General features: G+C 55.6%; 1 protein-coding gene across 1 annotated transcript in view; it reads right to left on the reverse strand.

Moving 5' to 3' along the window:
• Positions 1-16,282, reverse strand: part of LOC122383571 (active breakpoint cluster region-related protein-like) — a 76,208-nt gene that overhangs the window by 48,273 nt on the left and 11,653 nt on the right. The window contains exon 2 of the mRNA XM_043370121.1: positions 2,526-2,692. Within this exon, the coding sequence (XP_043226056.1) occupies positions 2,526-2,692 (167 nt within the window). The remainder of the gene's footprint in view (positions 1-2,525; positions 2,693-16,282) is intronic.

The following is a 16,282-nucleotide window of genomic DNA, read 5'->3' on the forward strand; positions in this document are numbered from 1 at the left end:
GGGACTCGAGTGGTGGATGACTCCCAGCGGCGCCGAGCGCCCACACCGACACCCGAGCCAAGGTCAGGGGCTGCGACCCAGTGTGCCGCGGGCCGAGCGAGCCGGCGAGCTGACCAACACTTGTGAAAGTACTCCAGCCCGCCGCCGCCGTCGGGACGGGGCCGGGGTCGGATCGCGGTCAAGCTGTCCAGTTGAGCAAGACGGGGCGGGGGCAGAGGGGGCTGACAGCGGCGAGGCCGGGGGCGCCGGAGGTAACGCATGGCTGACGAGCCGCCGCCCAAGGTCCGCCTCAGCCGGTCACCGGGCAGCGGGTGGCTGCACTCTCTGCACTCTCTGCACCGCGCACCGTGCACACTGCACCATGGTGTGCAGGTGGTGACCGGCGAGCACGCGCGGGGCACGGACTGGCGGACAGCTGCTCCCAAGCCTTGCCCAGCAGCGAGCACCTGGGGCGTCCGACAGCGCCGACCGGCCGGGCAGACCGCAGGTCCTCCGCCCTGTACCACCCCCACACTCACCGGCCGCCAAGGTCCGCACGTGCACACAGTCTACCAGGCACCCGACCGAGAGCCAAATTAGCGTGCAAATGAGACCCGTCAACAGGGAAGTGACGGCTGGCAGGCAAAAACAGCGACAAACACCGACCGACAACACCGGCAACTCAGCACCAGCCAACGCCGACCAAAACAGCATTGTGCAAGGCGGACCGGCGTGCTCCGCAAATAAGGACTGATTTTGGACCCAGCGGCGGTCGAGACGGACCAATTGGGAAGGGCGCGGCACGAGCGATGAGCCCACGAGGAAGAACGGTCGGTGCGATTGGGGCGTGGGATGGGCTGGGAGTTGCACGAGATGAGATCACCGAATGGTAGCCGGCAGCCGAAGAAGCGAAGGGGTGCGGCGGCCGGGATCGAGTGTTGAGCCGGCTCTTGCGTCGTGACCTTATGTAATCCACTTATCCGCACGATATGCCGTGCACGACTGCCCGGTGCTTGGAGCGGCGAGCGTGCAAGGTGCGTGCACCGCACAGTGCACAGTCCATGCAGGCTGGCATGCCAGGAGTGCACTGAAGCAATCAGCTCCATTGTATGGGATAAAGGGCGCAGGCCATTGATTACTAGCCAGCATGTGGCAGCAACCTACTGGACGTGTTCTCTTGTTATCTAATGGCCGTGAACTTCGAGCCGAGTAAACTTCTGGTCATTTCCTCCTAATCCGAGAGCCTAAAGGCTTAACCAGCATTCCACACCCACATACAATAACTCCAAATCACTAGAATTATGTCGTATCGCGGTGATAAGTATCTATGACGTTGACCTTTCTTTCCGTTCTATGTAGTTCCCTATATCTAACACTTTCCGTCATCTCATACCATGAATAGGCGTACTAGCATATCCTCAGGAAAATATCCTCTGACTACCACAAAGTGATCTTTAAAAACCAATCCCTGACTTTTTCTAAAACTAACTATATGCCGAAAGCCAAAGCGACCATCTACTGCCTCTCCCATACAGCGAGTCCACCGTCAGCTGCCTCTCCACAGAGCTGCGGTCTGTCTGTCTATATCTAATCTGGCCTCGTGACGGGAAACATCGGGGAACAGCAGCTGGCGCCCGCACAGCAGCCGACTCAGTGACGTCATCGTGACGTCACTGTGCGACAGTCATCTGTGTACTGAGGCTGCTATCAGTGGATGTAGTGTGTCGGGGGGGGGGGGGGGGGGGTGAACGATGACGGGTATGGCCAGGGATTACCACGGGGAGTGGGATGCTGCTGAGTTGGAAAAGACCGCAAGGGAGATAAGTCCTCAGAAGGGAAGCGAAGGCGACGGAAACAACGGTCGAAGTCTGACGAAACGGAGCAGAAGGAGACTTTGGACGGTTGGGTCATCTTGCGTTACTACGGTATCTGTGTTACCAAGATATTTACTCACCAAGGGGCACATTTCTAAAAACGAATTATCTCTCCATTACGTAATGATCGCGTTTTGGTCCACATAGCTCATTGGAGAGGACGTCGACATCCCTAAACAACGCGGTAATGGCTACGGCACGGCACGACAGGACAGGTAGAGAGCCATTAACGCGCCACAGAAAACCGCAGCTCGAGTTTCTCTCACGATAATTAACTGGCGTTGAAATCTATCCTACGCAGAACATTTTAAGTGTCCGTTCAGGCACTAAACAAAGTTCTCGATTTCGATGTCGGTCTTTTGGAACGACAGACATTGACAATTTTGATCATCAAGTCAGGCTAAACAATTAGCATCTTTAAAATACCGTACTGATCAACCATGACATACCACGAACAATCAAACTGCGTTAGAATGCGACGATTGTAGCACATGGGCCGCACTTGCGTTGCAGGCGCACCTGTATCATTCAATCGTCCACATGGTTAGGGTGCAATGTAGGTATGCATATAACTAGCTTACAACCTCTCCATAACGGACTATCTATGCCTGTTTATGTGCCATGTGCGCAATGCTTCCCCTGTTTTGCTGGTATCCCCGCCCTGGAACTGACCTGAGCTGGCCGTGAACACCTCGTCTGGATCGATGCTGTTGGTGCGAGCCCGCGGGTCGAGCTCACGCTCAGGGGTGTCGTCGACAGAGATGGTGCGTAGCAGGGGCACCACATCTTCGTCCGAGTCGCCGCCCGACGACTCGCGAGTCTTCTCACGGGTCTTCCGTCTGCGGAGAGGATAATCACCGGTTAGATCAGGGGTAATGGGTGAAAAGTGACCAAAATATATCTTAAGATGTTGTTTTCAAATAAGGATGATCATTGATCAATGATCATTGATCATTTTTAAAGACATTCCCGTTAGCCGATATGATGAAGATAAATAAACTGACAAAAGAACAATGCGAACGAGACGCACGACGCTACTCGGTGGATGAATCAATCCGTGATTACGCGATTAGCGAGTTATTCAGCTTCCTCTGACACCACAAGCCAAAAATCAGGAAAACGGCCCGTCACTGCACAACAAAAAGCTCCCGTTATTTTGTGGCACAGTCGGTCCGTGACAGCCGCCACACTCCCGCAAACTCCCGCAAACCACACGGCAGACCAGTCAGCATCGGCCACGCACTCGGGTATCCTATCCATTTCACAACCGAGGAAGCGAAGCGGATATACCAGTGACTCGGCCCGCCTCCCGTTAGAGGTAGGCAGGCGCAGCGCGCGCAGAAGAGGGTCACAGAGCGTGATTCAGCGTGACGCCGGGTCAGGCGTGACGGGCGTGACAAGCACAGCGCACGCGCGGCGACCGACGCACAATGACGCGCCGCTGCGGCGGCAAAAAGTGACGGAAGGACGGAAGGACCGATCGAACATACGGCGTATTGACGCGGGAAATATGCGCTACCATGGCGACTGCATCGGGATTTGGGGAGAGGTTGATTGATAAAAATAGACAAAGTTAAAGTGATGAGGCAGGGCGCGGTGGTAAAATGGATTTCTCTGACAGAAGCTTGTTAGCACTAAGCCATCACATAAATTGAACTGGCAGATGCATTAGCTGATTCGAAGTTCTTAATGCCAGGGAAATTCAGCCCCAAGTCCCAGGAGTTAACTTAGAGAGTATGCTCAGAACAACTTCAGGAATACTCTGTTCAGTCAGCTGTCTGTCACAGCGCACCACAATCAGAAAACCAGTGCGAAATTTTTCAACGACGGTGGAGCATGTTCCCCACGATCCTTATTAGAAACATGACATCTGGGCAGTTTCACATGCATTTCCACCATGGCAGTGAAATCCCCGCGGCACACCTCAATCCTAGATATGACGGTGACTTGTTAGACAAAGCTCTGTGGCCGAAAATAAACCCGACCTTCTGGGTACAGCTCAAACAAACCTGCCGTGTCCGAACTGTAAACACATGGAGGGAGCGAACACCGAGCCTGCAGACGGAGAGTCACCTGCGCAGCTCCGCCAGCGAGCTCGGTACGTCCTAGAAACGATCGATAACACACCAGGGCGATAGCAAGGTGGCGTCGAGACTCGAGACCGACAGCAGCCATCCGGAAAGACTGCTGATATCATTTCGCCGGGCACTTCCGGACGATTCAAAGAAGTCGGAGATGGGAGGGGCGATATGGATCGGATCCACCCAGCGAGAGCAACAATCAATGAATGACAAAGTAAGAGTACATGTTTACCGAAATCGGAGACATACGTAGGCATGTGGCTATTCAATATAACCAAGGCCAAAGTTATGCGTGCGTTAGTTCAACGTTATCCACTATACAATGGAACTACTTAACCCTCGCCGGCCGAGGGGGGGGGGGGGCGGGTGCCGCCCCCCCATAGGGTTTTTTCGCGATAGCTCCGAACACGCTGGCGATAGAGAGCTGAAACTTGGCATACCTGACCTTTGATCCAAGCCGGATCTTTTGACACCAACCGCATTTTTGGGTCAGGTCAGGTCACTGACCTATGACGTCATAAGTGAACCTCTGCACGGTCTTCAGATGTCGCAACTTCACAACGCCCTCACTGCCAGAGGAGATGTCACAGGGAAATGAAACTTGCAGGATCTAGTATCCATTATGAGTCCCACAATTTGTATATCTCGGATTTTTCCTAAAGGTCATATGAGGTCAGGTCATTTTCGTGACCTCACCATTATAAGTCAATGGGGAAAAATTCAAACTGCTATTCTGGCACCGGGAACGATCTCCAACTATCTCAAGCACACAGAATCGTGATTTGATGCACTCCTTGCAAGGTTAGATGCGTCACTTTTGCAATGTTGACCTTGCGTGACGTCATTTATGACGTCATCAAGGTCATATTAGTTTTTCGTCAATAACTCTTGATGAAATTGAGCTAGCGGGTCGGGAAAGCCACCAATGGACTCAGGAAGACCTGCCGAATCGAATGATATGCGACATGACCTCTTTCGACCAACTTCGTGACCTGGGGGTGCTGACCTGACCTTGACCTGAGGTCAACACCCCAAGTTGACCTGACCCGGACAAAAAGTATATCATTCGACGCGCCTGAGCGAGACGAACACGATGCTGCCAAAATCGGCGCTCTGCGGCCGTTTTTTGCGAAGTTATTCACCAAAAACTGAACCGTACCTTGGGGCACTTGACCTGACCTCAGAGGTCACCGGTTGACCTAGGACCTTAAAATCGGGTACCAATCTCTGCCTCTCGTAACGGCGCACACGCTCGTTTTTTCCGCGACGCGCTAGCTCCACCAGGGGCGAAACGGCGAGGGGGGTCGTACCCGCCCCCCCCCCCCCCTCGGCCGGCGCGTATGTAGAAAACCAATAGGTCCGGCGAGGGTTAAACTCAACTGATGAATAATATACGCAGTTATGTCTATTTTTGACTCATGACATCACATGTCCTCTGATTGACTCTGACCCAAGCTGGATATTCAATCCACCGATACGGGAGGGATACCTACTCAGAACGTTCACGGACGAGGAAAACATCATTGCTCTTGTGTTGAGCGCCATGGGAATAGACCAGAAGCCGAGTTCGTGACGTCAGACCTCCTGTTATTCAACCGATTCCACGCAGTGAAGGATGCCGGTAGGCACTATTGCCATGAAATTCATGATGTCATAGGCAACGAGGCAATCAAGAGGGTAAGATAGTGATTAAGTGCTTCTTCGACGTACAGTACTGATGCATCGTAGCGTTAGATAGCGATAAAACGGATGATCAAGAAGGGGAACAACCTTGCCGACATCACCCACATCAGGCATCCATTCATTCGTCAACCGTACCCATGCCTCTGTGAGTCGGCTGGGAGCTAACAATGCCACAGTTCGGACTGAGGCGGACATTTCTCGGCAGAGCGGGGCACGTCCGGCCGGGAGAACTAGGCCGGCGCCGCTGGATTCCGGTGAAGGTCGGCTCAGGACTGCCGTTAGTGCTGACCCGCAGTGACCCGCTACCACGCACCTAACCGGCGTGGGAACCCCGGCCGGCACAGGGGCGGCGCGGCGGTACCAGACGGTGCCGGCAACGGAAGTCCGTGAGCGCAGGAAGAGAAAACACCCGCCCAGTCGCCGGGCCGGATCCGGCGGCGCCGTCCCGACCGATTGTACTCCGCACACCCCGGCGGCGACGGCACGGCGAGCCCACAGAGTCACGGTCACGTCCCAATCAAACCGTGAGCCGTGAACGCCGTCGTGAAAGTCAACACACTCTTATTGTTCATAGATGACCACAATCAAACCAAAGGAAGCCTCTTGAGAAAGAGAAAGCAGCCTGATGGTAGTAGTAATATAAAATAAAGTCATGAGAAATGGGTCCTTGGGTTCCCACCAGCTGCAGAACGAGTCCAACAGGTCCTAGCTCACGACAAAAGATTGGAGACGTCATCTATCATCACAGCGCGAGGAGCTGATATCAACTGTCTCCCTCTGTCCCAGATCCGTCGGTCCCACCAAGCTCATCAGTTCCTCGCCTCCCCTGACAGCGGGACACGTGGCTGGCGGCTAACCAACCATGAGACATGGGACGACACATGGCAGGGACAGGAGGGACAGAGCGGGCGGCGGATCGGAGGGAAGACAGTGAAAAATGGAGGATGGGAAACAGAATACTGAGGAGGTCGGCAAAGGACACGCTGAAGGACGAACAAGGACGTTCCGGGGAGCCACAAATATGCAGTAAAATGGAGGAAAGCATAACGCCCTGGAGCTCCACAAATTCCTGGAACATCCTATGTCCCCATTCCACCCTCCCCAGTCCCCACCCTCCAGCCAACCGAGGGTGCCAGGAACCGCCCAGACTCTGCTCCTCCGGCAGCCGCTAGACTAACACCCTCCAAACCCCGGCTACGACCCCACTGAATTAAACATGACGTCGGGCTCCAAACAGTCGAGCGGCAACTGCCGGGTCGGATCGGCCAGAGCTGGCCCGGTCAGTGGGGTGGCAGCCGGGGCCAGGTCAGGTGGGGGGGGGGGGGGGGTAACGAAGGGTCAGTCAGTCATCAGCAGCCGAGCAGAGGGCGGGGCCAGCCGCGTGCCTCAGCGCAGCGCGCGCAGCACGCGGTCCAGCCTAACGAGACGCAGCCACCGCCGCTAGCGCCGGAGGCCGGCCGACGCAGCTCTAATTGAAAACGGAGCCGCAGCCGGAGCCGGAAAACAACGCCAATGCTGGTATGGGCGTGACAGGCCATACAGTGGCCCGGGAGGGCCGCTGCCGACCTAGATACGAACCCGCATATAGCGGACAATTAACGTGTAATTACACGCAATACGTTACAGCGAAGGCCGGTGGTAAGAGGCCTGTCATCTACATTCTGCCAGACACCAAACACAATGAGCCTTCCAAGTTCCAAGCAAAGCCTTCCAAAGAAACTTGGGGTAGCTTCGCAATGGAATTAACCCCAACATTAGCGTGCAGCGTTCAGATCTAATTGCTATGGCACATCCTACGCACGAGACATCCATCAGCCTTCAACGTTTCACCGATGACAAGATCTATAAATAGAGCACTAGCGAGACCTTTACCCCCAACACACAGCCGTGGTGATTCATTATGTCATAACTAGCGCCATAAATCCCTCCTAGTCTCTGATTGCATGTCGCCACGCAGCCCCGCTCACGCCTTTCACATCCGGACACGATCCGGGTCATGTCCGCTTCAATGGGTCAGCGGGTCCAGTACGATCAGCTGATCGGGCGACCCGCAATCAGCTGATGTCATGCCCCGCGGCAGTGGCAGCGAGATACGACAGCACACGCGCGTGTGAGTGAGCTTGAAAGGAAGCGACTGCGCGCTGTCATATGACTTTCTGAAGCGACAGCTGGCACCACTGTGACGGGAAGTGGGAGTGGGGAGGGGAGAAGGTGCGACCCCGTCACCACCAGACCCCCCCCCATCCCCCTCCGGCGGTGCGTCGGGGCACGCATCTGCCAGCAACTGATTTATGAGGGAGGGGAGGGGGACGCCGCACGTGCCAAAGGGCTGAGTCAGACCACCGTGCATGGAGGGGAGGGGAGAGGGGGAGATAGGAGGGGTGGTGTCACAAATGGTAGCACCGGAACGCACAGTTCCTGCCGCAGGGCGGAGACACGACGCCACCAGATGGCGATGTAATCGAGACTGATTGATGACGAAGAAACACAGAAAGTCCCACGCATACAGAATGCCGATACTTCTTTGAATAAATAAAATCAGGAGCACCATAGGCGGCGGAATGGGGAGGGCACCGGGGCACCGTGCCCACCTTTGATTTGGGCATTTTAACATTAGCCCTATGGACGTTGCATGGAAAGAATGGGACCAAAAGTCGCCAGTGCCCCCCTTAATTAAAGGTTTTCCGCCGCTACTGAGGAGCACATTTTTAGCTATCAGCCTGGAAAAGATAACTGATATGACTTCCCTAACGGGAATACACAAGCTTCAATAAGGGAGGCACGCTATCGCATGTTCTTTAACGGATATGAATAAAATGACGTCACTAGCGAGTAAAGCAACACCCGGCTACTGGTGCTGAGGTCATCCCATGATCCTTCGTCGATAGGCAAGTTAGCCCGGAGGCCGGATTGTGCTGGATGAATCATAACTGCCTCGGTACGTAAAATCTGACTAGCAGCTTGAATTGTAGCGTCCTGCCTAGCTGAAGCCAGCTAGACATAACAACGTCAGAGTCAAAGGCTTGTGGCCAGCTTTCTATAGGATGTCGTTAAATAATATGTAATTTAGACCTAATTAGTAATTACTAGCGGAAGCTCAAATATCCTTCATTTCATTAAGTAAGTCAGGTAAGACGGTGACTTGACAAGTTTTCTTTCCTCAGTAACGAACTAATGGCTGAAGCCTCCTCGTTGTGGTTTGTTAGAGGCTATCACGCACATAAAATGCGTTTACAACCGGACCAATTCACGTCTCTCTTTGCCATAGTAAAAGTTGGCCCATTGACCTTGCCTCCAGTTCCGCGAGGCAATCTGTGCCGCACGGCTCAGTTTCGTTTCCGCGATGGCCCGCCTCAGCGCTGCGTGATGGCCGGCCATAACGTCAAACACCCTCTGCCACTCACCGGGCGCACTTGAGCCCGTGCAGGTGAGTCGTCAGCGGCGGCACCCGCCTCCGGGCCTGACCCCTGAACTCCACTCCCCGGCCGGCACCGCCACTGCGCCGCGTTTGTCGCCACCTGCGCCGCAGGCGTCAGCAGCGCGCCACAGACGTCGCACCGGACGTATGCCATATCCGGCGACCCCGCGGGCCGGGGACAGGGAGAGACGCCAGAGCTGGGGTGGCGACTATGACATCCGTCTCCGCCAGCGACACTGGGGCAGGGGAAGAGCTGGGAACTGGGGAGCCAGAGATGGGGACGGGGAGACGCCAGCTCTAGGGTGACCAACAGGGCAGCTGTATCTGCTGTCAAGCTGTGGTTGAGAGATCTCGCCCCTGCTCCAGCAGCTTTGGGATTCAGAAGGGGAGAAAAGCAGCCGACATGCAACAAGGGGTTTCCAAGCTGCAACGCTCCCAAAAAAACATCTGGACAAAATCCTGGTTTGAGAGGCTTAGGATGGATGGTATACCATTCCAAACGGCGCTTGTAATAAGAGACCAGGATCAGACGGTGAAGTTAACATACATGATAAAAGAACCCCAATCTGTCACCAGCCAGATGTGATATTTGGAGGCTACTATCACGGCTGAGGACAGACGAATGTCACCGACGGAAGCAGGACCGTCATCAATCCACAGCAGCAGTCCAGTACAGTCGTCAATCGACAACTCGTGGATTTGCGAAGCACACATCCCACTGCAGCCTGCAACACATGCGGGCGCTGGTGTAGGGGTGCACAGAACAGAAACACAGCCTGCTCTGTTCGCACTCCGCGCGCAACGACCTGTGAGCGCTGGCTTGGGGGCAAAGGCAGCATTCAACTTTTATCCGGTAGATGACACAAGTAGTACGCGCCGTAAGGTATGCTGTGCCGCAAGGCTTAATACCGTGAATGAGGCTGACACGCGCGAGGAAACAAGAATAATTACTTAACGCGATTTTCTAGAAAGGAATAGCGACGCTTCAGATTTAAAGAAGCCTGGCTCAGAAGCAGGAATCACATTCAAACGAAAGCTCATCACTTGTCTAGAAAACACACATAACAAAGCACTTCAAGTCCGCCCACACAAAGGCAGGAGAAGGAGAGGTCTCTTGGGAGTCATCCCCGCGTACCGCTTCTGTCTGCGTGTCTCCCTGCCAGTGATGTTGACAGGCGCGGCGCCGGGGCCGCGTGTCTTCCCAGTCCACTGGGACGCAGCCGTCAGCACCGCCCATCCGACGAGACGGCACGGGTTATGTGATACCCTTCCATGTAGGTCTGAGGGAGTTAGGGGCTGAGGGATTCAGGGACTGAGGTGATTAGGGATCGTGCAGTAGGGTGTGAATTGACTGGAGGGCTGGAGATGGTTCCGACTCATCAGTATCCAGACTTCGGGCTGAGGGATGACGGTTACTACGAGATAAGATGCTGAGAGACTGAGTGATCGTTGCAACAGAACTTCAAGAGAATCTGATACACTTTCAGGCACACTAGACGGCAGCGATGAAACTGTTAAACTGAGGGGCATGTGAGAACTGATCGATAGAGGTCAAGGACAGAATACACCGAGCGAATGGCGAGCTGAGACTGAGAGCTTTTGAATAAGCGTCATTGCAAGGTACTACGGGTCCTGTCATCCACACCAGCCCAATGCGGGTCATTATTTCCAGACCAACTGCCTCGCAGTGTTTATGCGGGCGTGGCTGGCTGGTACGTCTGTGTGCCTGCTGCGACGGACAGCGGAGCGATGCTGACAGTGACAGCCGGCAGTGTTGACAGCAGGAGACACATTGCAGAGACAGCGGGCGATACGCACTGTCTGCCAGAGTCATTGTCCGCTCTCTGCGTAAGGCTGGGAATAGGCGGCGTCAGGCACGGCAGAGGAGGGGAGACGGAAGAGGAGGGCGAGAGGGAGGAGGAAAAGCGAGGAGGCGAGAAGAGACGGACACAACAGAGACGAAATAAAGCAAAGGAGGATAGATGTCATAAAAAGTATGTGATAAAAATAAACCACTGATGATTATACACACGCAAATGCAGTGGTAGTATGATAGTATCCAATATCTACACTCATATCTTGAGACAGAGACTCCACATAGTAGGTAAGTCTTCCTGACTACCAGGAAAGTGCACCTGTCATGCATGCCTAACTCAGGCACACCAGCAACTCAGCGCGTAGCGCGTAGCGCCCGCCCGCCCAGCTGGCCGGCCAGCTGGGCCGGCCAGCTGGGCGGCCCAGCTAGCCGAGCTAGGCCATGGCCTAGCTCGGCGCTAGGCCATGGCCTAGCGCCGAGCTGTTTCGCAGGAAAACGGCCACAGGTTCGGGTCGTACCGTGACGCCACTGATGGTAAGGCAGCGCTCCGACGCGCTGATTCAGCACCAAGGACCTGTGACCACATCACCAGGGGTGGAATGCTCGACAAGGCGGAATGACTGTATGGAGCCACGGGTGGTACCAGCCGGCACTGGTGAACAAAGCAGGAGCGAGTGCCCGCCATGACGTCACAACTCGGGTTGTGAAACAACCGCTCAAGGTTAACGACAGTGCATGTGTGTGAGGCTGATTACGAGTATACCAATCTGCTACTGAATGCGTATGTCATCTACCAGCACATTCGCATCGGACAAAAAAAAGTTCACGGCATGAAATTAAGCTCTTCCAAAAACTCTTGACTGTCACGGAAACATCTCACCACCATGCACACGGCAAATTCGCTCGCCCTGCCACCCGGATGCGAGATTATCGCACTCGGAGCTTCCTTCTCCGTGCAGCCCGGACGACCAGGGTCAGGCAGGGCACAGAGCTGCAGCGCGTCAGAGTTCACTCCGCGGGGAGCAACTGCGGTCGGGCTATACCAAAACTCCGGAAAGTTTGTGAACTCGGCACCGTCTAGGTCCACAGAGTCGGGGTTAAAATAAGAGCAAGGTCGCAGTTGGGGTATAGACGGAACGCTTTGGTGACAACGCGTGAGAGGAAAAAGCTAGGTCACGGCAGACTTGACGAATCAGGTTCACTTGTTCGGCAGCCTTCACCGGCATTGCGGACAATACGTAATTAACTCATACTCCCGTGGCATTGACTGGCCAACTCCCACACACACTGGAAACGTGAACAAAACCGCTGCGTTGAAAACCTTGAGGCACATCCTGTATGCAAACAAACGAAGCAATGACACGCGTACTGAACTCAAGTCAAATAATTAGCATGATTGACCATTCGGCCCCGAATTGCGGCCAGATGGTAATCATGACCAAACCTTATTATCCATGTAAAACCCGATACAAATGCATGTTAATGCACCTATCACCGATCTGCCAGGCCGGCATACAAACTACGTTCCTGCTTTGAATCTCCAGCGGGGCGTGTCAGTCAATCACACCAGACTCCAGGCCGGTCGGCCGACAGTCGAGCCGGCCCGTGCTCTGTTCGACACGGACATTTGACCTGATCACGTCAACAAGACCGTGCCGGGCTCCGAGGGCCGTCCGGCCGCTGCACGCTCCAGTACTCGGGCTGTCGTGCCTCTCTCTCTGGAGCGGCAGAGCGCTCCAGGGAAGTCGGGAGGGGAGGTCGGGAGGCGCCGTGCAGGCTAGCAAGGGAGGAAAGGGAAAAGGGAGAAGCTACTTCAAAGGGAGGGGAGGGGCGCAAAACGCCGCACTGCCTACCTTTTGATGAGAAGTGAGGGGAAATACGTGAATTGGGAAAGGAAGTGGGAAAGAGCGTCAATCCGGCTAGCCAAGGATGAAAGAGGGAATAAAGCGACAAGAGAAAGGAGAAGAATAGATAAGAGCCTGTACGCCGTCTACCTGCTGGTGGGGCTGATGATGGCGTCCAGCCAGAGCGCCACCTCCTCCTCCCCATGGTCCTCCACCGACGACTGGCTGGCCACGAACAGAGGACGCACCGTAACGTCCACCACGGAGCCAAGCGAGTGGCGCAGCGGCGCACTCACAGAGGCTGACGAGCCCTCGGACATGGCGGCGCGCCGGAACACCATCAAACACAGTCCGCAGACTCGGAGAGATCAGTACTGAGAACGACACGCACACACGCAGCTCCACGAACGACGAAGGCGCGGAGGGCGCGACGTGCACTGGATTACTCGCCAGCGCTGACGCCAGGACTGCCAGCCGACCGCGAGCAGTGGCGCCACTCGAGGCGCTGTGGATTTCCTGTGCCAGCGGCGGACGCGGATACGGGGTATCGCTGATTCAGAGCACTGGGATCCAGCCGACGGCACGGGGCGGCGGACGGAGCCGGGCCGAGCCGGGGCGGGGCGCGGCGGCGGGGCAGGGGCGGTGTGGGGACAGGGAGAGGGCTGACACTGACCGGAGCTCGTCGAGGAAGCCGTCGGGCGGTCGAGGCGGTGTGATGACGCCGGTGAGGTGCAGGCGCCGAGCGTCACCGGGCGTCATCGCACTGCGGGCGGCGTGGCGCCGGCGGCGGCACTGAGTCACTGGGCCTCCGCCGCGCTGGACTTTTGGACGGCCAGCGGCGGCCACAGACAATGCCACGGGGAGGTCGGCTGCCAAGACAGGCTGCCAAGACTGCAGATCGAATCTCGAGCACTCGGTAAGCCGCTTAACGAGGCAACCTTATCACCGCGAGAGAAACAAGGAAATGGTGTACCGAGTCATGCGTCAGGCCATGAGCCCGCCACTGTCAGCGCCGGCTCGGCCGTCAGCCGTCACCCTCGACACGCTAACCGACAGGTGCTTAAACACAGCGCTCGTCACCCACCACACACGCCATCAGTCATCCGTTTGGAACAACAAACCCGTACCGAGTCGGCAGGCCGGCTCTGCGCCACTGACGCCGCCTCTGCGCCAGTTAGTGGCGACATTTCCTCGGTGCGTTGCTGCTCGCCCCGTCGGACCGGTCGGCGGCCGGCGAGGAAAACACGACGCCAAGCTGCCCGCTGCCGCGCACTGCAGTTGGGCACTTTTGCCACGCCGCCGCGGCTTCACCTGCCACCGGTGACCCTGAGATTGCATACCGCCCGGCCCGCTGTCATGCGGCCGGCGTGCGTGGCAGCGTTCGCCGGCATAGTGCCCCGTCAAGCTGTCAGCCCCCGCCCACATCAAACCCTACCCCCTGAACCTCAGACTCGACACTCGGCAGCCTCGACAGCTCCATAGCTCGACAGCCTCGACACCCGACAGCTCGACAGCCTAGACAGCCCGTTCAGAACCCGCCTCGGCGCCCACACCGACTGTCTTAGCGACCTCTGCAGTCCGACGAATGCCTCGGTGGCAGCTTTGCGGTCAACGCTGCAGCGCTGGCGATGTTCCATTGTTTGTGTTTGAGGCTGGTTGCGGTCTGGGCCGGCCCAGTCACCACAGCCCGCCGGCCCAGCGAACGGTCAGACGGTCAGAACGGTCAGACCAGCCGGTCAAGGAGACTGGTCGGGTGGGCACCTGTGTCAACAACTCAACACTCGGAGAGCTTCGCAGGAAGACAAGCCCAGAGGGCTGCAAAGCTTGTTCAGCACCAATCGCAACATGCACAGTGCAGGGATGCAAAAATAAGAAACGCTTACATTCACAACAGCCAAGATGAAAGAAGAAGAATCTGTTGGGGTGAGCTGAGGCAACAATGGCACCGGCCAGCCTCGCCAGTATTGGTGCAACGAAAACACAATGGATGCCGGGTGTTTATTTACAGTCGGTCCATGTGACAAACATGTCTGAGACGACTGATGGCTCCCCGACCGAGTCGCGCAGGGTGCTGTCGGAGCGACTGCCGGGCGACGGAGAGGAGAGGAGAGGAGATGGGAGGAGAGGCGAGGAGAGGAGAGGAGAGGAGAGGGAGGGGAGGGGAGGGGAGGGGAGGGGAGGGGAGGGAAAGGGAGAGGAGAGGAGAGGAGAGGAGAGGAGAGGAGAGGAGTGGAGAGGAGAGGAGAGGAGAGGCGAGGAGAGGAGAGGAGGGGAGAGGAAAGGAGAGGAGAGGGGAGGAGGCGAGATGACTTGAGTCGAGACGAGACGAGACGAAGGGAGAGAGGAGAGAGGAGCTGGCTCTAGGAAACAGCAGATTACCTACAGCAAAAAAAAAGAAAGAAAGAAAAAGATTACCGATACGGTTTGCAATTTGTATGGTGCAGTGCTGGTCGTGGTATCGAAATACTTATGATGAGCTCGGAGTTGAACAATGAATATTCAATCCTGAAATATAGGACTATAAAACAAAATGTGACAGCATTCAATGGAAGCATGACATTCATCGCTCATATTTCCTATTACGTAATGCCTTCAACAGAAAAGCGGTGAGTAAATGTCCCTAGTTTTGATAGCGGTAACTCACTCGAAAGGCTCATAAGTAGCCCTGTAGCGTAGATACTCGTATCCATAGACCACTATATATATAGTGGTCTATGTCGTATCTTATCTCTGGGCACTACGATGCACTTTCAAATGTTTGAATGCACGATTGTACTTTGCCGTTCAAATGAAATGGTGCGTAATGCTCACAGTTGCGTTTTAATTCCTATGTAAAGTGACACAAGGTTCCTTTCTCCACTCACTTTCGACATTCACTGAATCACCCAGGGAAGAAGGAAGGGTTTATTTAGGAAAACCATCGCCAAAACTGGAGTTATGACAGCAGCAACTCCTGGAACCCTGCCATCGTAGGTGGAGTCCGTTCAACTCAAATCACCGATAAAACAACAGCGTTCTACTCCTCGACACTGAAGACCAAAACGCCACACGACAGGTGCCGACCCCCACCCGAAATACCGGTTTGTTCACGCATCTGAGAAGTAGTATATTTGCAGGGCGGCAGTCTCGGCAGGCGTACCCGTCTGGATGACAGGTCTAAGGGCGGAGATGTCAGATTGCGCGTCCTGCCAAAAGCCGTCCGAGTTGCACGACCACTGAGTGCTCAGACAGCCCATTTGTCATACGGAGGCGAGTCAGTCTAATAAAGCTGGATCAACAAATACACGAAATATGAAATCCGTCGACCTGAAACCGTGTATCGCATACGAATCTTCCACTCTTTAGAATCTACACATCACCACATGCAATCCCGTGCGCGAAACGCCACCACATCCATTTCGGCCGCGTACTTTTGTCGATCGGTCTGTGTGAGACGGGCCCCAGGTTGGACAGGGTGACGGGCACAGCAGCAGCGGTAGCGCTGGCGCTGCAGAGCCGAGCGGCGGCCGGGCCGTTACGTACGAGGAGGCCGGCGCATGCTTCCTTTATGCACCAGTGCCGGGTCGGGCCGGGCGGCCGGCGTGAAA

Source organism: Amphibalanus amphitrite, unplaced genomic scaffold (assembly GCF_019059575.1).
Source record: "Amphibalanus amphitrite isolate SeventyFive unplaced genomic scaffold, NRLGWU_Aamphi_draft 000167F_arrow, whole genome shotgun sequence".
NCBI lineage: Eukaryota > Metazoa > Arthropoda > Thecostraca > Balanomorpha > Balanidae > Amphibalanus > Amphibalanus amphitrite.